General features: G+C 43.8%; 1 protein-coding gene and 1 non-coding gene across 12 annotated transcripts in view; one reads left to right on the plus strand and one right to left on the minus strand.

Annotated features, from left to right (window-relative positions):
- Positions 1–21433, minus strand: part of ARHGAP10 (Rho GTPase activating protein 10) — a 390783-nt gene that overhangs the window by 2276 nt on the left and 367074 nt on the right. For 7 of the 11 annotated variants that reach the window (XM_055550839.1, XM_055550842.1, XM_055550838.1 and 4 more), the window contains 3 exons: positions 5029–5181; positions 3624–3715; positions 3152–3303 (listed from right to left, as the gene is read on the minus strand). The exons of 1 other annotated variant lie outside the window; for it this stretch is intronic. In XM_055550839.1, the coding sequence (XP_055406814.1) occupies positions 3167–3303; positions 3624–3715; positions 5029–5181 (382 nt within the window). In that variant the 3' untranslated portion in view covers positions 3152–3166. Of the gene's footprint in view, positions 1–3151; positions 3304–3623; positions 3716–5028; positions 5182–18614; positions 18787–20529; positions 20981–21433 lie in introns of those variants that run through there. 3 more of the 11 variants (XM_055550840.1, XM_055550846.1, XM_055550851.1) reach the window with 3 other exon arrangements.
- TRNAC-ACA (transfer RNA cysteine (anticodon ACA)) lies at positions 16907–16978 on the plus strand. The gene has a single exon. It is a non-coding gene; the product is annotated as a tRNA-Cys (tRNA).

A 21433-nucleotide genomic window follows, 5' to 3' on the forward strand; every position in this document is an offset into this window, starting at 1 on the left:
AGACATCACTTTGATGAGGAAAGTCCGTATAGTCAAAGCTATGGTTTTTCCAGTAGTCATGCAGATGTGAGAGGTGGATCATAAAGAAGGCTGAGCCCTGAAGAATTGATGTTTTCGTACCATGGTGCTGAAGAAGACTCTTGAGAGTCCCTTGGACTGCAAGGAGATCAATCAGTCAATCCTAAAGGAAATCAACCCTGAATATTCACTGGAAGGACTGATACTGAAGTTGAAGCTCCAAGACTTTAGCCACCTGATGCAAAAAGCCGACTCACTGGAAAAGACCCCAATGCTGGGAAAGATTGAGGGCAGGAGAAGAGGGCAGCAGAGGATGAGATGGTTAGAGAGCATCACCAACGCAATGGACATGAATTTAAGCAAACTCCGGGAGATAGTGAAGGACAGAGGAGCCTAGCACGCTGCAGTCCATGAGGTCACAAAGAGTGGGACATGATTTAGCGACTGAACAGCAAAGATAAGGGTCTTCCACTGTCTGTGACCTTTAAGAACCTCCTTAAGAAACAGTCAGTCTGGGGCATGGGTTCTGAGCATGGTCCCCGAGTGTATTTGCTGCTGTAAAAGGAGGGGGCAGAGCTGCAAGGCATGGTGTTCACATCAAATGACAGGCAAGTATGCTCGTGGAGAGGGAGGGTGTCAACCCATCAGTAAGTATCTCTGGGGTAGCTGGCCTGGGGGAAGGCCTGAGGAACACCCAATACTCCCTGGGTGCCCCAGCCAGCCATCCAGACCAGCATCACAGACCCCCCCCCAATCTGAGGGCTCTGTGCCTTGGCTCAAATTGGAGCTGGGTCCACAGGGCACCAAGCGAAGCTCTGTGGTCAGCAACAGCCTCCTCCGATGTCTGTGCTGCACTCGTGGCCCCAAATGCTGCCCTGACACATCACCACCCATGAGACCACCCTTGTGGGTCAGGATGGGGAACCTGAGGCAGAGAGAACGTAAGGAACTTGTCCAGGTCACACAGAAAGTGGAAAAGCCAACTGACCTCGGGCAGTAAGTGCAGGGTTGACAATCCTTAGTTCTCTGCTCTCAATCACTCTCCTGTTCCCAAAACACACTGAGATGCATGTGTGTGTGCATGTATGTATGTACATGTATACATGGATGTGTTTGTGTATACACACACACACACACACACACAGAGAAAGAGACACACACACCTGTGCACACACTATTTTTCTTAGAAGGACTCCTGCAAGCCACCGAGGGACTTTAGAAGTGGAGGTCTTCAATCTCCGGCATCAGACTTCTGCTGACCTTTCCCTATATCATCCATGCTGGCAGAACTAGATTTGACTGAAACTCTGACTCCCCCTTCCTATGTCTTTGTGCCCAGAGGAGGAATTTCTGGACCAAGTGTGGTCTGAAGTCTTGGCCAGCAGTGGGTTTAAGGTGAGCATCTGACCTCATTCTGGCTATTGAGACTTGAGAACAGATAACCCAGGAAGGAAGCTGGGAGAGGTTTTCTCATAGTTAAAAACCAGAACATAAGGATGAGGCACAGCCTCTCTGCTGTGGCTGAGCATGGCCATGACGCCCAGAACTGGGGCAGCCTTCCCACCTGCCTGGGGAAGCAGCCAGGGCCCCCGTGTTCAGCCTGAGATGGACACGCTGTGGGCTTTGGTGACACCCTCGAGGCTGAGGCTGACCAACCCTGGGGATCCCCACCTGCAGACTTCTTACTGTGTGAGGGAACCCATCTTCATGACTGCTTCCACCAGCTCTATCCGTTTTTGTTACCTGCAGCCAAAGGCACCTACTAGACACATCTTCCACCAAGGTAAACATCACATGAACCATGCTGTGTTCAGGGGCTCCCAAACAAATCTAATCACACAGCGTCAAAGGCGGTCCAGTGGTTAAGCCTCCATGATTCCACTGCAGGGGGAGTGGGTTCAATCCCTGGTGAGGAACTAAGCTCCCACACGCTGCACATGTTGTTGCTGACTCACCAAGTGTCTGACTTTTTGCAACCACATGGACTGTAGCCTGCCAGGCTCTTCTGTCCATGGAATTCTCCAAGCAAGAATACTAGAGTGGGTCATTTCCTTCTCCAGGGGAACTTTCCAACCCAGAGATGGAAGCCACATCTGCATTGCAGGCAGATTCTTTACTATCTGAGCCCCTGGGAAACTCCATGCCATACATGCAGCTGCTGCTAAGTCACTCCAGTCATGGCCGACTCTGTGTGACCCCATAGACGGCAGCCCACCAGGCTCCCCCATCCCTGGGATTCTCCAGGCAAGAACACTGGAGCGGGTTGCCATTTCCTTCCCCAGTGCATGAAAGTGAAAAGTGAGGTCGCTCAGTCCTATAGGACTCTTAGCGACCCCATGGACTGCAGCCTACCAGGCTCCTTCATCCACGGGATTTTCCGGGCAAGAGTACTGGAGTGGGATGACATTGCCTTCTCTGATGCCATACATGAGGGTACAGCAAAAAAAAAAAATTCATCTTCATGTCTTAAATGACACGTTTCAACACTCTCAGCTTTCCCTTCTGCTCTATGGGTGTCAATATACGACAGGCCTGGAGCAGCGCAGCTAACCGACCACCGTCTCCTAGCAAAACCGTGTGCGTGTATGTTACCGCGGCAGAAGCTTCTACTCTTAAGAACGAAACTTCTCCACGGAGTTTAATTCTGTCACATGTGGGGTTTTCTGTTGTTGTTTGTTTGCTGACACTGTCTGCAGTCTCTGGCTCTCCAGAGTACGTATCCCACAGATACAGAAATCTCCTCTAAATGAGGCAGCTTGCTTTCTAAACCACAATCATCGGCACATGCCACATCACTGACAATACAGCACCAGGCGCTGTGTTGATGCACTCCATATATTCCAAACATTCTGGCTAATCAACCATTCCAAGCATCAAAGGTTCTCGCTGCTTCCCCAGAACTCTTTTGGGCAGCCACACCCCCACACAACATCGCTGTTTCCATAGCAACCAATGAGTTTCATAATGAGGAGGACTGGGAAGGAAGGAATCAAGGGGGAGGGAAGAGATACACATGGAACCACAGGAGGAATTTGTGAAATCTGAAACCGGGAATAGATCCTAAAACGCTTACGTGTGACTATTAAACACACAAATAAAATCTATACCCTGGTTTCAATATGCAAAGTCAATACCCACATTGAGAGATTCAGACACAATTCCAAGGAGCAAAAATCATGTCAAGCCTCTGAATGTAAGGGAACAATAAAGCAAAATCGGTTGACAACAGCACTTGCCTGTAACTCAGGGCTGACAAACTTGAAGCGTTTAAGAGAGATGGGGACTCTGGGAGGAAAACAGAGGGTGCAAATTGGAAACGTTTCTTGATTTCACTTTGCACCCGCTTCTCTACATCGGGACAAAAATGTCCTGAATGAAGGACCTTGAGAGTTACAAAGTTTGGAGAAAAACCAAGATTAAAGCAGAAGTGGGCATGCACAGGCCCTGGTGTTCAGTTCCTGGGAGCCACGTGGGCTGGCCCTCACCCATCCAAAGCAGCAAGCTCCTGACAACCCCACAGCCAGGGACCACCTGCCTGCTCTGGGCTGCAGACCCTCTGTGAGGGCAGAAGGCAACCTCCCGCAAAGCTCCCATGGGACACTTACCATCCTCAAAAATCGCTCCAATTTCGAAGGACAATTCCGAGCTGTGTTCTGCTTCACAGGGGTACACCGCCCGGGCCTTCCGACTGATGATGCTGAAGAGGGAACACGTGAGACGCACAGATCGAAGCATCAGAAACCTCACCTCTCCCCCACCCTCATTTCCCAAATCTCATTTCTATGACACCCGCGCAGCAGTGCCTTCCAGAAGAGAGATTAGCGGGAAAGTGAACATCAGGCGAAACCATAGCGCTTGACAAGTAACTGACGAGTTTCAAATTCAGATCTTCCTTTTAGGGAGCCTCTCTGAAAAGCTTACCCTGAACCTCTTCACTTGATTCTCCTCTGCGCTCAGTGGGATGCCCTTTCCTCTCATTCAGCCTTACTAGAACCACGGGGCATGTTTATTTCCAACGCATCAGTTTATCGATTAAGGAAAAGCACCAGTGTCTTGAGACAGAGGTGAGTCAGTAAAGGGCTGAGGCACACAGGTACTCAGTGGCTCCAGCCATGCGCCGAGGACACGATCCTCCACTGACAGTCTGCCTCCACGCCCCGGCCGGAAAGGCCTTGTTGTTCTCAGCTGGGTCTTCTATATTTGACCCCCTCACTCTCGCCCCCAAAAGGCACATCAGGCTCAACTTCTCTCCGTTTGTCAAAACATCCTGTGTGTTCTCGTGGGAAAAGAACTCAGTGGGGAAGGATGGAAACCAGGCTGCCAGCCAGCTGCACACCAGGGCAGAAGGCAGCGTCCCATCTCTCGGCAGGAGGGGGGGCCACTGATGGGGATGGCCAGTCTGCTGGCCCAGAGGATGGGCTTTGCTAAAGCACTCTGGCCTCTGCATCACTAGTGCATCAAAGGGCCATATTAATTACAGTTTCCAGTGCCCCGTTTATACGTGATGCAAACAGCTGACTCATTGGAAAAGTCCCTGATGCTGGGAAAGATTGAAGGCAGGAGAAGAAGGGGATGACAGAACATGAGAAGGTTGGATGGCATCACTGACTCAACGGGCATGAGTTTGAGACAGTAGAGGACAGGGAAGCCTGGGGTGCTGCAGTCCATGGGGTTGCAAAGAGTCAGACACGACTGAGCTGCTGAACAACATTTCCTTCTGGAAAACAAAGCATGTGTGCTTTCTATTTATGTATAAGGAGCTCTTCCAAAAAATATGGTTTCATAAATGCACGACCAGAACAAAAAGGGCAGGTTCAAGCAGGTCTCACATAAGGCAAATTTCTCCCAAGAATGTACTTGCTCTTGAACCTTTAAGATAAGGTTATAAATGTCCACAGAGTCCAGGAGACGGGAAGCCTTTTCCATGCAGGGAGCACAAGAACCCGCTCAGGTTGATCAAGCCCCTCTGCACGCCACCCCCATATTCTACATCACATGAAAACCACATACCTTTCAGGTGGCTTGTCCACTACAGTGGCAGGAAGAGAGAGGGGGACAGGTGACAGCTTGGGTGAAGGAGGTGTAACAGCTGGGCTGCAGCTCGGTGTGGTTGGAGATTGAGGGTTAAGCCACTGGACTGTGGATGATCGGGCCTGACTTGGGCTAAGGGTGGAAGTTTGAAGAATAGAATTAATAGTATAAAGGCCATAGGACACCAAATACATGACACTCCATTCCTCAACAGCTAGGATGAGAGCTTCTTTCTCTCTCCGGATGATCCAAAGGGACAGAATCCTCCCCACACCCTCCCAGGTCTGTAGCCCCAAGAGCCACACCTCAGAACTAGAGATGTCTTACTGAACTTCTCCAGGTTTGTGGAGAAGATCTAGTCTTGTCCAACCTAGCATCATACTGATTCACTAATTAGAACACCAGAATCCAATGGCCAAAACAAATTGCTTGGACTTGCGAAGTATTCGTGTTTTCTGCTTAGAAGGAAAGTCACAAGAATCTATAGTTAAGCCCGTGACCTATACCTCTAAAAATTCAACAGTGGCCTTTTCATGTCTAAAGTTCTTTCACCTGGTCCTATACATGTGGAAACTCAAAATGCCACTGGGAGTTGAGATTCCTTTAGAGTAGACAAAAATCTAGCATTTAAGGGAGAAACCAGGGAATAGCAAACCCCTAGTAACCTGAACAGTCCCTAGTATTTGCCAATTTTGAAAATAAGTTAATGTAAACAGATCAGTAAACCAGATCATGTAATCCAGATCATGGAGGGTCCTCTAAACATGGACAGTTCAATAAATATATGTGGATCTGAATTAAATTATTCTTCAATGGTCTCAAAACTGGAGGCTTGAGACTATGGTCAACAAAACTTGCTTTAAAAGTAATGTGCTGGGGAGGAGCCAAGATGGCGGAGGAGTAGGACGGGGAGAACACTTTCTCCCCCACAAATTCATCAAAAGAGCATTTAAACATCGAGTAAATTCCACAAAACAACTTCCGAATGCCGGCAGAGGACATCAGGCACCCAGAAAAGCAGCCCAACTCTTCGAAAGGAGGTAGGAAAAAATATAAAAGACAAAAAAAGAGACAAAAGAGGGAGGGACGGAGTTCCGTCCCGGGAAGGGAGTCTTAAAAAGAGAGAAGTTTCCAAACACCAGGAAACCCTCTCACTGCCGAATCTGTGCCGAGCTTTGGAAGCACAGAGGGCAACATAAAAGGGAGGGGGAAAAAAAAAAAAATAAACAATTAAAAATCGCGGATTGTGAGCCCTACGGGAACTCCCCCAGCAGAGAAGCAGCGCAGACGCCTGCACACGGCATTAGCAAGCGGGGGCTGGGCAGGGAAGTGCGGCACGGGCTGTGTCCCTTAGAGTAAGAATCGGGCCGAATGTCCTGAGCGCTATCTGAGCGAAATAATTTGGGCTAGCAAACCAGACTGTGGGATATCTACCACGCGAAAAGCCAGCCCTAACCTAAGACACCACCAGGCCCGCGCACAGAACAAAGGACTGAACAGAGATAGCCGGCTGCAGACCTCCCCCTCCGGTGACAGGCAACCAGAGCCGGAAGGGGGCAATCGCAGCCCCAGAGAGACACTATCTATAAAACTGTAAGCAGGCTTCTTTGCTAACTAAAACTTCTTGGGGGTCTGGACGGTCAACATCTGCCTGAGAAGGTGTGCCGGTTTTACACCCAGATAACCGAGTGGCGGGGAGGCGATAAGTCGCAGCATTGGCGCCCGCCAAGCACCTCATCGCCTGAGCTGCTCGACCTGGGAAGAACACAAAACGCAGGCCCAACCGAGTCTGCGCCTCTGAGGCCTACCCGAGTGCCTGAACCTGAGCGGCTTGGACCTGGGAGCTCAGTACAGGGCCGGCCTCTGATTGTTCCCGGCGGAACAACCTAGAGCCCAAGCAGTGTGGGCAGGGAGGTTACACGCGCCGTGAGCGGGGGCAGACCCAGTGTGGCCGAGGCACTTCGAGCGCACGCCAGTGTTATCTGTTTGCAGCATCCCTCCCTCCCTCCCCACAGCGCGGCTGAACAAGTGAGCCTAAATTAAAAAAAAAAAAAAAAAAAAAAAATAGGGTCCTCCACCGTCCCCTTTGTGTCAGGGTGGGAACCAGACACTGAAGAGACCAGCAAACAGAAGAAGCTATAACAGAGGGAAACGCCTTGGAAGCTACAGGCCATAGATTAAAACCCTGTGGTTACTACGGATTACATAGGAAGGGGCCTATAGATCTTGAGAAATATAAGTCGGACTAAGGAACTGCCAAAAATGAACTGAACCCACAATACTCACAACAAAACCAGAGAAAGACCTAGATATATTTTTACTATTTTTACGATCAATCTTTCTTTCTTTCTTTTTTTTTTAATTAAAAAAAAATTTTTTTTTAAGTCCTCTATTGTCCTTTAATTTTCACTTTTATAACTATTACTTTGCAAAAAAAAAAAAAAAAAAAGACCCTATTTTTTTTTTTTTCTTCTTCAGCAAACTTCATATATATATTTTATAATTTTTGGACCGTGGTTTTTTTTTTTTTTTTCTTTTTTTCTTTTTTCTTTTTCTTCTTTTCTTTAACATTGCATTTTTGAAATTCCAAACTCTACTCTAGATTTTTAATTTTAGCCTTTTGATATATGTTATCAATTTTGTACCTATAGTTTTTTTTCATAATTGCTGTGACTTTTTTTTTTCTCCTCTGTTTCTTTCTCTTCTTCTTTTATATAACATCGTATATCTGCAATTCCAAACTCTACTCAAGATTTTTAATTTATGCTTTTTGGTATTTGATATCAATTTTGTACCTGTATTTTCTTTATAATTTTTGCGACATTGTTTTTGTTGGTTTGTTTGTTTTCTCTCTTTATTTTTCTTCTTCTTCTTTTTTTTTTTTTTTTTTTTAACGTTGTATTTTTGAAATTCCAAACTCTACTCTGGGTTTTTAATTTTTGCTGTTTGGTATTAGTTATCAATTTTGTACCTGTAGTTTCTTTATTACTTTCACGACCTTGTTTGTTTTTCTTTGTTCGTTTTTTCTCTCTTTCTTTTCCTTCTCCTTTTCATTAACATCGCATTTTTGAAATTCCAAACTCTACTCTAATTTCTAATTTTTGTTTTTATGTATTTGTTACCAATTTTGTACCTTTAAGAACCCAATCTTCAGGACCCATTTTTCACTAGTGTACGAGATTACTGGCTTGACTGCTCTCTCTCCCTTTGGACTCTCCATTTTCTCCACCAGGTCACCTGTATCCCCTCCCTAACCCCTCTCTACTCTACCCAACTCTGTGAATTTCTGTGTGTTCCAGACGGTGGAGAACACTTAAGGAACTGATTACTGGCTGGATCTGTCTCCCGCCTTTTCATTTCCCCCTTTTATCCTTCTGGCCACCTCTGTCTCCTGCCTCCTTCTTCTCTTCCCTGTATAACTCCGTGAACATCTCTGAGTGGTCCAGTTGTGGAGTGCACATAAGGAAGTGACTACTGGCTAGCCCACTCTCTCCACTATTGATTCCACCTCATCTCATTTGGGTCACCTCTAACTCCCTCCTCCCTCTTCTCTTCTCCATGTAATGCTGTGAACCTCTCTGAGTGACCCTCACAGTAGAGAAACTTTTCATCTTTAACGTAGATGTTTTATCAGTGGTGCTGTATAGAAGGAGAAGTTTTGAAACTACTGTAAAATTAAGACCGATAACTGGAAGTAGGAGGCTTAAGTCCAATCCCTGACTCCAGGGAACTCCTGACTCCAAGGAACATTAATTGACAGGAGCTCATCAAACGCCTCCATACCGACACTGAAACCAAGCACCACACAAGGGCCAACAAGTTCCAGGGAAAGACATAACAAGCAAATTCTCCAGCAACAAAGGAACACAGCCCTGAGCTTCAAGATACAGGCTGCCCAAAGTCACCCCAAAACCATAGACATCTCATAACTCATTACTGGACATTTCATTACACTCCAGAGAGAAGAAATACAGCTCCATCAACCAGAACATCGACACAAGCTTCCCTAACCAGGAAACCTTGACAAGCCACCTGTACAAACCCACACACAGCGAGGAAACGCCACAATAAAGAGAACTCCACAAACTGCCAGAATACAGAAAGGACACCGCAAACTCAGCAATTTAAACAAGATGAAGAGACAGAGGAATAGCCAGCAGATAAAGGAACAGGATAAATGCCCACCAAACCAAACCAAAGAGGAAGAGATAGGGAATCTACCTGATAAAGAATTCCGAATAATGATAGTGAAATTGATCCAAAATCTTGAAATTAAAATGGAATCACAGATAAATAGCCTGGAGGCAAGGATTGAGAAGATGCAAGAAAGGTTTAACAAGGACTTAGAAGAAATAAAAAAGAGTCAATATATAATGAATAATGCAATAAGTGAAATTAAAAACACTCTGGAGGCAACAAATAGTAGAATAACAGAGGCAGAAGATAGGATTAGTGAATTAGAAGATAGAATGGTAGAAATAAATGAATCAGAGAGGATAAAAGAAAAACGAATTAAAAGAAATGAGGACAATCTCAGAGACCTCCAGGACAATATTAAACGCTACAACATTCGAATCATAGGGGTCCCAGAAGAAGAAGACAAAAAGAAAGACCATGAGAAAATACTTGAGGAGATAATAGTTGAAAACTTCCCTAAAATGGGGAAGGAAATAATCACCCAAGTCCAAGAAACCCAGAGAGTCCCAAATAGGATAAACCCAAGGCGAAACACCCCAAGACACATAGTAATCAAATTAACAAAGATCAAACACAAAGAACAAATATTAAAAGCAGCAAGGGAAAAACAACAAATAACACACAAGGGAATTCCCATAAGGATAACAGCTGATCTTTCAATAGAAACTCTTCAAGCCAGGAGGGAATGGCAAGACATACTTAAAATGATGAAAGAAAATAATCTACAGCCCAGATTATTGTACCCAGCAAGGATCTCATTCAAGTATGAAGGAGAAATCAAAAGCTTTTCAGACAAGCAAAAGCTGAGAGAATTCTGCACCACCAAACCAGCTCTCCAACAAATACTAAAGGATATTCTCTAGACAGGAAACACAAAAACGGTGTATAAATTCGAACCCAAAACAATAAAGTAAATGGCAACGGGGTCATACTTATCAGTAATTACCTTAAACGTAAATGGGTTGAATGCCCCAACCAAAAGACAAAGACTGGCTGAATGGATACAAAAACAAGACCCCTACATATGTTGTCTACAAGAGACCCACCTCAAAACAGGGGACACATACAGACTGAAAGTGAAGGGCTGGAAAAAGATTTTCCATGCGAATAGGGACCAAAAGAAAGCAGGAGTAGCAATACTCATATCAGATAAAATAGACTTTAAAACAAAGACTGTGAAAAGAGACAAAGATGGTCACTACATAATGATCAAAGGATCAATCCAAGAAGAAGATATAACAATTATAAATATATATGCACCCAACACGGGAGCACCGCAGTATGTAAGACAAATGCTAACAAGTATGAAAGAAGAAATTAACAATAACACAATAATAGTGGGAGACTTTAATACCCCACTCACACCTATGGATAGATCAACTAAACAGAAAATTAACAAGGAAACACAAACTTTAAACGATACAATAGACCAGTTAGACCTAATTGATATCTATAGGACATTTCATCCCAAAACAATGAATTTCACCTTCTTCTCAAGCGCACATGGAACCTTCTCCAGGATAGATCACATCCTGGGCCATAAAGCTAGCCTTGGTAAATTCAAAAAAATAGAAATCATTCCAAGCATCTTTTCTGACCACAATGCAGTAAGATTAGATCTCAATTACAGGAGAAAAACTATTAAAAAATCCAACATATGGAGGCTGAACAACACGCTGCTGAATAACCAACAAATCACAGAAGAAATCAAAAAAGAAATCAAAATTTGCATAGAAACGAATGCAAATGAAAACACAACAACCCAAAACCTGTGGGACACGGTAAAAGCAGTCCTAAGGGGAAAGTTCATAGCAATACAGGCACACCTCAAGAAACAAGAAAAAAGTCAAATAAATAACCTAACTCTACACCTAAAGCAACTAGAAAAGGAAGAAATGAAGAACCCCAGGGTTAGTAGAAGGAAAGAAATCTTAAAAATTAGAGCAGAAATAAATGCAAAAGAAACAAAAGAGACCATAGCAAAAATCAACAAAACCAAAAGCTGGTTCTTTGAAAGGATAAATAAAATTGACAAACCATTAGCCAGACTCATCAAGAAACAAAGGGAGAAAAATCAAATCAATAAAATTAGAAATGAAAATGGAGAGATCACAACAGACAACACAGAAATACAAAGGATCATAAGAGACTACTATCAACAATTATATGCCAATAAAATGGACAACGTGGAAGAAATGGACAAATTCTTAGAAAAGTACAACTTTCCAAAACTCGATCAGGAAGAAATAGAAAATCTTAACAGACCCATCACAAGCACAGAAATTGAAACTGTAATCAAAAATCTTCCAGCAAACAAAAGCCCAGGTCCAGACGGCTTCACAGCTGAATTCTACCAAAAATTTAGAGAAGAGCTAACACCTATCCTGCTCAAACTCTTCCAGAAAATTGCAGAGGATGGTAAACTTCCAAACTCATTCTATGAGGCCACCATCACCCTAATACCAAAACCTGACAAAGATCCCACAAAAAAAGAAAACTACAGGCCAATATCACTGATGAACATAGATGCAAAAATCCTTAACAAAATTCTAGCAATCAGAATCCAACAACACATTAAAAAGATCATACACCATGACCAAGTGGGCTTTATCCCAGGGATGCAAGGATTCTTCAATATCCGCAAATCAATCAATGTAATACACCACATTAACAAATTGAAAAATAAAAACCATATGATTATCTCAATAGATGCAGAGAAAGCCTTTGACAAAATTCAACATCCATTTATGATCAAAACTCTCCAGAAAGCAGGAATAGAAGGAACCTACCTCAACATAATCAAAGCTATATATGACAAACCCACAGCAAACATTATCCTCAATGGTGAAAAATTGAAAGCATTTCCTCTAAAGTCAGGAACAAGACAAGGGTGCCCACTTTCACCATTACTATTCAACATAGTTTTGGAAGTTTTGGCCACAGCAATCAGAGCAGAAAAAGAAATAAAAGGAATCCAAATTGGAAAAGAAGAAGTAAAGCTCTCACTGTTTGCAGATGACATGATCCTCTACATAGAAAACCCTAAAGACTCCACCAGAAAATTACTAGAACTAATCAATGACTATAGTAAAGTTGCAGGATATAAAATCAACACACAGAAATCCCTTGCATTCCTATACACTAATAATGAGAAAACAGAAAGAGAAATTAAGGAAACAATTCCATTCACCATTGCAACGGAAAGAATAAAATACTTAGGAATATATCTACCTAAAGAATCTAAAAACCTATATATAGAAAACTATAAAACACTGGTGAAAGAAATTAAAGAGGACACTAACAGATGGAGAAATATACCATGTTCATGGATTGGAAGAATCAATATAGTGAAAATGAGTATACTACCCAAAGCAATCTATAGATTCAATGCAATCCCTATCAAGCTACCAACAGCATTCTTCACAGAGCTAGAACAAATAATTTCACAATTTGTATGGAAAAACAAAAAACCTCGAATAGCCAAAGCGATCTTGAGAAAGAAGAATGGAACTGGAGGAATCAACCTACCTGACTTCAGGCTCTACTACAAAGCCACAGTTATCAAGACAGTATGGTACTGGCACAAAGACAGAAATATAGATCAATGGAACAAAATAGAAAGCCCAGAGATAAATCCACGCACATATGGACACCTTATCTTCGACAAAGGAGGCAAGAATATACAATGGATTAAAGACAATCTCTTTAACAAGTGGTGCTGGGAACTCTGGTCAACCACTTGTAAAAGAATGAAACTAGAACACTTTCTAACACCATACACAAAAATAAACTCAAAATGGATTAAAGATCTCAATGTAAGACCAGAAACTATAAAACTCCTAGAGGAGAACATAGGCAAAACACTCTCTGACATACATCACAGCAGGATCCTCTATGACCCACCTCCCAGAATATTGGAAATAAAAGCAAAAATAAACAAATGGGACCTAATTAACCTTAAAAGCTTCTGCACATCAAAGGAAACTATTAGCAAGGTGAAAAGACAGACTTCAGAATGGGAGAAGATAATAGCAAATGAAGCAACTGACAAACAACTAATCTCGAGAATATACAAGCAACTCCTACAGCTCAACTCCAGAAAAATAAATGACCCAATCAAAAAATGGGCCAAAGAACTAAATAGACATTTCTCCAAAGAAGACATACAGATGGCTAACAAACACATGAAAAGATGCTCAACATCACTCATTATCAGAGAAATGCAAATCAAAACCACTATGAGGTACCATTTCACACCAGTCAGAATGGCTGCGATCCAAAAGTCTACAAGTAATAAATGCTGGAGAGGGTGTGGAGAAAAGGGAACCCTCTTACACTGTTGGTGGGAATGCAAACTAGTGCAGCCACTATGGAGAACAGTGTGGAGATTCCTTAAAAAACTGGAAATAGACATGCCTTATGATCCAGCAATCCCACTGCTGGGCATACACACTGAGAAAACCAGAAGGGAAAGAGACACGAGTACCCCAATGTTCATTGCAGCACTGTTTATAATAGCCAGGACATGGAAGCAACCTAGATGTCCATCAGCAGATGAATGGATAAGAAAGCTGTGGTACATATACACAATGGAGTATTATTCAGCCATTAAAAAGAATACATTTGAATCAGTTCTAATGAGGTGGATGAAACTGGAGCCTATTATACAGAGTGAAGTAAGCCAGAAAGAAAAACACCAATACAGTATACTAACGCATATATATGGAATTTAGAAAGATGGTAACAATAACCCTGTGTACGAGACAGCAAAAGAGACACTGATGTATAGAACAGTCTTATGGACTCTCTGGGAGAGGGAGAGGGTGGGAAGATTTGGGAGAATGGCATTGAAACATGTAAATATCATGTATGAAATGAGTTGCCAGTCCAGGTTCGATGCACGATACTGGATGCTTGGGGCTGGTGCACTGGGACGACCCAGAGGGATGGAATGGGGAGGGAGGAGGGAGGAGGGTTCAGGATGGGGAACACATGTAAACCTGTGGCGGATTCATTTTGATATTTGGCAAATCTAATACAGTTATGTAAAGTTTAAAAATAAAATAAAATTAATAAAAAAAAAAAAAAGTAATGTGCTGACCCGTGGTGGATCCAGGTTGATGTATGGCAAAACCAAAACAATATTGTAAAGTAATTAACCTCCAATTAAAATAAATAAATTTATATTTAAAAAAATAAAATAAAAGTAATGCTCTGAAAGCTGCTCGTTTCATTCAAGGACATTTTCAACACATGAGTATTCAGCGCAGCTACACCCAGATGCTCTTCACCTCAATTTCACCCTCTTTGGCTAAAACCAGTTTCGACAAGCAGCTTCTGTCCTTTCGCATCCCAGAGCCTTCTCTTTGATTTCTCCTGTAGACGAGAATGCACCTCACGTTCTGTCCATCTTTTCTGCAAAAGCTCCCAGGCTGTTCCTTTCTGTACCCTCTAGTCATAAACAGGAAGCAATCCCATTCTCCCTGCTCATGCCTGCCTTGCTGCTGTGGTCTCCGAGCCCCCAGCCCCATGCTTCCCACTCAGCGAGCTCCATCAGCCAACCGGGTAAGACCCAGTCTACCTCATCTGCCTCCCCTAAGAGCTGGTGCACGCCCCCACCTGCCCTCCAGCAGCTCCCCCAGCAGCCTGGCCATTCTGCCCATGGTCTGGCCCCCCGACGTTCCCCTCCGCCCCACTGTCTCTCCCGCTCCTCTGCCTGTTCCAATCTAGCCCGTCCCCCGGCTCAGCTCCAGCTGCCACCCCCGCCCCGCCTCACGCCCCACCAACTACTCCTCCTCTGGCCTAAGTCACAGAATTCCTCTACAAGCCCATCACACCAATAAACGGGAGGGGAGATGAGCACGGGTCATTCTGTGATAGTTTCAGGGATTTCTTTAGCCTCTGGATAACAGCAGGTTTATAATCCTTTCTACAGATTGCATAAAGCCAGGCAGAATGCTCGGCACAGTAAGTCTTCAAGCCACATCTGGGAACTCAGTCCAGATGTTCTAACACTACACCTGGCTTTTATCCATCAAGTACATGAAATGTTGCATGACTGACTTGATAAGGCTTTTAGTACAGAAAAGATTCCTATCCTCTTCATCAGGAAAAAAAAGAAAAGAAAGGGGAGGGATGCATGTTTTAAAAACTTTATACTTTGAGGGTCTTCCCCAGCAGTCTGGTGGTTAAGACTCCACCCTGCCAATGCAGGGAACTAAGATCCCACATGCAGCACAGCCAAAAGATTACAAGTTATTCTTTGAACAACTTCTTTACAATCCCCCTATCCAGCCACTCATTTGGAAGTCATCAAATCTATTTCATACGAAGCTATAAATATATACCATTCTATAAATCCCAAGGGGGTCTGTATATCCAACAGCAAAAGTCACTCCATTCTTTAGCAGAAAAGGAACCTATAATGGTGTCTTACTAATCAGGAAAGGACAGCGGGAGTGAAGCTCTGACAGAGAATTTAAGACCACACTTAGCCAAACAATTGCCATTTTATCTCCCAGCAATTACTCAAGGTGCTCAGGGGTGGTGGTGGCGGAGAATGAAGTGTACTACCCCACCCCCATCAACTCTTCCTGGTCATAAATAGTCAAGCGATAAAATGATGGCCATCCATCCGCTGACAGGAAGGACAGTCACGAGATGAAGACAGAGTAACAATGTGTGTATTTATAAGGCTCTTTCAAAGTGAAAGTCATAAATTTTATAGCTATTATCTATTTCATCCTTTTTTTTTTTTTTTAAAGAAAACTGTTTTGTTTTCTTGTAAAGGGAAAATACGCCTTCTAGAAAGTCAAAGAATTGTTGGAATAGCAGATGCAGAAGGCAAGGTTATATCCCTAGCTTGGCTTCTCCACCTTGTCCAGAGTAAGCCCTCAACATGAGCCTTTTTTTGCTTCTTGGTTTATTCTCTGTGATTTTTCTACTGTCTTTCAACACAGAGATGTGCTGGCAATCCTGCACTCAATGATTCATAAAGAGAGCCTTCCAGACTTCCCACTGAGACCTAAACTTCTTTATTTGTGTGCTGTATGTTCAGTAGCTAAGTCGTGTCTGACTCTCTGCGACCCCAAGGGTTGCCATTTCCTCCTCCGGGGGATCTTCCCAACCCAGGGATCGAACCCCCATCTCCTGTGTCTCCTGCATTGGCAGGTGGATTCTTTATGACTAGTGCCACCTGGGAAGTCCTTCTTTATTTGAGTCCCTGGGTTTCTCCACAACATCTCAGAAGCCTCAGCTGAGGACTTCTCTGTGGGCACGATCTTTGCAGGCTGGAGTATTTGTAAGAGGTCAGAAGACACAAGTCTGGGAACAGCCTCCACGGTAGGGAGGCAGCATCGTCGTATGGAGAAAGGAAGTCCTGTGAGACTGGCCCAGCAAAACAAAGTTCGGGAAACAGCGAGTGGTCTCAAGGATAGGAGAAACTTTCCACTGTCTTTCCTGCTGGGAAGGAGCCGGGACGAGGCAGGAAGCAGTTATATAAATATACTCAAGACTGAAGACCTGACTTCTCACCTCAGCCAGCAAAGGCTAGAAGATGCTTCACAGTTGTCTCCAAAGCAATCTTCCCCCAATTTTTTTAAGACAAGAAATAGTAAACGTGAGCTTTTTTATATAAACCATTCCCTACTTTTCAGGGACTTCCTGGGTGGCTCAGATGGTAAAGCATCTGCCTACAACGCGGGAGACCCAGGTTCAATCCCTGGGTCAGGAAGATCCCCTGGAGAAGGAAATGGCAACCCACTTCAGTACTCTTGCCTGGAAAATCCCATGAACACAGGAGCATGGTAGGCTACAGTCCATGGGGTCGCAGAGAGTCGTGGGGACACGACTGAGCGCCTTCACTTTGACTACTTTTCAGAATTTGGGTTTGGTTTTGTTTTGGCAATAAGCATCAAAAAATATTTTTAAGTATTTAAATCTTTAAATATAATACTTATATTTTCTCAAAAAGCAGTAAAGTATTACTTTTAATACATTATGGACCAGGGGATTTTTGCAGAAACAAACACCTATGGCATTAATATGTCTCCAGTTGATAAAGTGTTAAGATAGAATGTCTGATATTCTCTTTCTCTTCTTTGACTTAAACATTTTAGAGGAACCCTAGGCATTTGGGGCAGGGTGGAGTCTGTCCTGGTAGCTCAGATAGTAATGAATCTGCCTGCAATGCAGGAAAACCAGGTTTAATCCCTGGGTCAGGAAGATCCCCTGTAGAAGGGAATGGCAACCCACTCCAGTAGAATTCCATGGACAGATGAGCCTCACAGACGATAGTCCATGGGGTGGCAAAGAGTTGGACATGACTAAAGCGACTAACACTTTCACTTTGACTTCAAGCACTTGGCAAAGGGTACCCATAGCAAAGGTCTGGCAGTTTTTCTCAGCCAGCACTGTAGGAAAGAAGGAAGCCCTAAGGCACCCATGTACCTAATGAATGAACATCTCTCCTGCATGTCCAGAAGTGCTCTAGCTACGTACACGTTGGGAGACAATTCTACATGAATCTCTGCTGTTTATGCACTTCTAGTGAGCAGAGGCTGGGTTATCTTTTCAAAAGTGTTTATAGAACATAGAGCCTTGGAAGATAAAGTTTGTGTCTTCTCCTGGAGTGAAGAACAGGCTTTACCGCCATCATAAAAGATCTGGTTTGCCAGAGCTCTGGATTCTCTCTTGCAGCACTCCACAGGCAGGTGTTATCTGGCCCACAGGGCATCACCCTATGAGAAATGGGACTCAAAGGAATCCTCTGAGGACTGCTATATCTGTGTTGAATACAGTCTTTTAACTCTGACCAGGCATCCCATGTCCCGTGCCAGCATTCTCGGAATCATGGCGGGCCAATGTGGGAGCTTGCAAAGCAGAGTCAGATTTCCGACGTCACAGTTCATGCCAGCATCCCTGAGAGCGCTGAGAAAATACTCAGGTCATTTCCTATATTCTGTGGTTCACACGAGAACTCTGGCTAAAAATGCCCTCAGGTAAAAGATCAAAACTGATAGTTGATCCAAGAATAAAAAATACTAACATAATAAATATGCTAGAATATAATGAAATATTTTGAATGTTCTCTCTTCACTTCCCAAAGTTTCAGCACTTCAGGTTTAAAAATAAAATAAAATTAAATTAAAATAAAAATAAATAAAAATAAAAAACAAAACAAAATCCTATTAAATTCCTTCTTCCTGCTACCCCTTTAACTATGGATTTTTGATGAACAAGACTGAAGTGATCACAAACCACTGATTTTATTGAGTAAGAAGCCCCTGGCCAATTATAAAAGAGCATCTCAAGTGCCCTGTTTCCTGAAAGCCAAGTTGTGGTCTGCAAAAACGGGAGGCAGAAGTCAACTCTTCCTGAAAAGCTCAGAAACCACATTTACCAAAAGAGAAATAAATTACAGAGAAAGATGAATGTGCGTCTCTGCTTTCTTCCCAACTTCTCACACGAAACTGAAAGCGTGGTGACTCGTCTCCATTTTCAGGGCAGAAGAGCCAACCTTCCTTTGAAGAGGAATGTTTCCTTCTCAGAGAAAAGGAAGAAATGAAAATAAGAAGGTTTCCCCAAAAAACACAGAGGTTTCTCCCTGCTAACTTAGAAACTCATGCTGGAAAACTTTCTGACACTGAAAGGCGACAGGGATGTCTCCTGCTTTGGGGAGGGGAAGGGGGTAGGGACTGGAACTCACGTTTGTGAAAGTAACAAGAAAATTCTATCCAGTAACAAAAATCAACATCTTTGCTTTGGCAAAACAGGTCTGTACTCCAGGGAAAGACCCTGTGGCTCTCACCATGCAGAGGAATAAACCCTGAAGACAAAATTATGACCGTAGCTATATATGCGTACACTTTGCAGAGCTTATTTTTCTGAAAACGTAACAAATCAGCAGTAGATGCTGCTTGGGATTCAAACGGCGACCCAATCTCCAATACCAGACTCCACGCACCATGCATATTAAGAAACTTTTTGGCAGCAAAACAGCATAAACATTTCAGAAATAGGGAAGGGGACTTAGGCTTTTAACTGTTGAAATTCGACAACAGCTGCACCGGTCACCAGAGCCTGTCTATCTCTAACAAATATTTCTTGCATAGCTGAGGCAGGTCAGGCCTTGGCCAATGCTGAGTACAAGTACCCGGTTCCAAACTCTGGGAGCACAGGGCGTCAGGTAACATGCAAGGGGGAATACATTTCAAGGAAAGAAATGACTGCTTTTCTAAAGTGATTAAATCCCCCAAGCACCAAGATGTCTGAAGATGGCCTTTGTTGTGTCGGCATCAAATCAGAAGTTTGCACTGGAAGGAAAGATTTTAAAAGCTCATTTGCAAGGTCTCCGAGCAGAAGCTAACTCATTAGTGGAATGATCTTTCATTCCAGTCCGGGAAGCGTACAGCATAAGTCTAGAACAGCTGTCCTGGGCAAGAGTGTTTGAAAATGTTAATGAAGACAGGAGGAAATATTGTCGATCTGTATATTATGGGAAATCTCTGTTCAAATAAATGCCACTGCTCTTCCTGAAGTGCTCGAGAAGGAGAACTCCCCAGCCAGCACCCTGCTGGCTCCAAGTGAGGGCACGGCAGTGGGGAGAGGCACTGTGACAAGTCACCAGAAACCACAGTGGGGGGCCGGGAGGTCAGCGCTGGCCACTAGGAGGGCTCAAACCACACCCTGTTCACTCATCATTCAGGATCTGAGAACCACCAGTCAGGCCCCTCGCCTGCCCTGGGGACACCCCGGGAACTACGACATCTGTTTCCTACAAGCACCCAGTCCGGTGAGAGGAGAAGGATACACTGATGATGACGATGCAGCATGATGAGGGCCATTCGGAGAGGTGCCCAGGGTCCCGCAGGAGAACAGAGGTGCGGAGAGGTGCCCAGGGTCCCGCAGGAGAACAGAGGTGGAGACAGCTGTCACGTGGGCATCGGGAGAGACCTCCAGCCCCGCATCGATGCCTCGCTCATCAGGATCCTCACCCCATCCCTACACCCTGGCCCTCGGCACTCTGCCAGACACAACGCACACACGTTACTGCACTCATTCCGACGTGACTCATGACAAGCCAGTAGCAAAAAGGCGAAGGTGGCTTACTCAAGGTCATATTGGGTCGAAGCTGCGCTCTCACAAGACTGCAAGACCTCACAGTTGCAGGTCCCTACCAGCGAGTGGCTGGAATGAAACATGAGCTGAATGGAGAGAGAGAGGGGAGGCAGAGGTACCCAGGGGACAAGACCATGGAGTCAAATGCTCACAGGCAGGGCAACTGAAGGATTTTATTCACACCATGACACGCTGCTACTCTACAGAGACACCTGGGTTCCAAGACAGCTCTGGCTGGGTGCCCATCTGCAATTTCGTAATCTCCCTAAGCTTCTTCCTCTTTTTGTTAAAAAAAAAAAAAAAAAATGAGGCCGGGTTGGGAACAGAGGAGGACACTTCTCACTCTCTCAGAGGCTGGGAGACAGCTGGCATTATCAGCCCTGGCTGAGGGTCAGCCACAACTCAAACAGGCGGCTAACAATCTCCTTGGTCTCAGCTTCCCTGGCTAAAGTGAGAGTAATTGTTAAGAGGCTGGCTGGCAGTAAGATATGAATAACATTACAGGCAGAAAGCATCCGGGAGTGACTGGAGCCCCAGGTTCACTTCTTATGACCATTAGGTATTCTCGCCTCTGCTTTTCAGACTTGTTTCTTCACTAATGAATCATCTTCTTTACCTAAAGAAATGAACTATGTTAAAGAAAGAAAACTCTAAACATTAAGGAAATGTCATCACTGGGGAAGAAATGTTGCTAAATGCAATATGACTATATATGATCTAGGGCTGGTTCCTAGAACAAAAGGACATGAGTTAAAAATATATATACAGTGAAATACAAATACATCCTGTATGTGTTGTACCAACGTGAATTTCCTAATTTTAACCAAAGTAAGTTTAGTTAAAAGTAAAACTGTCTGAGAGTGATAATTCCAACCGATTTCTTAGTTTTAACCAAAGTGGTTCAGTGTAAGATGTTAACAGTAGGAGAAGCTGAATGAAGGGTCTCAGGAACCCTCTATACTATCTTTGCATATTTTCTATAAATCTAAAACTATTTCAAAATAAAATGTTTATTTTTAACAATAGGTTTTAAAAGGAATAACCCCAAATAATTTTTTAAATCATTGAA

The sequence above is a fragment of the Bubalus kerabau genome, chromosome 16, assembly GCF_029407905.1.
Source record: "Bubalus kerabau isolate K-KA32 ecotype Philippines breed swamp buffalo chromosome 16, PCC_UOA_SB_1v2, whole genome shotgun sequence".
Lineage (NCBI taxonomy): Eukaryota > Metazoa > Chordata > Mammalia > Artiodactyla > Bovidae > Bubalus > Bubalus kerabau.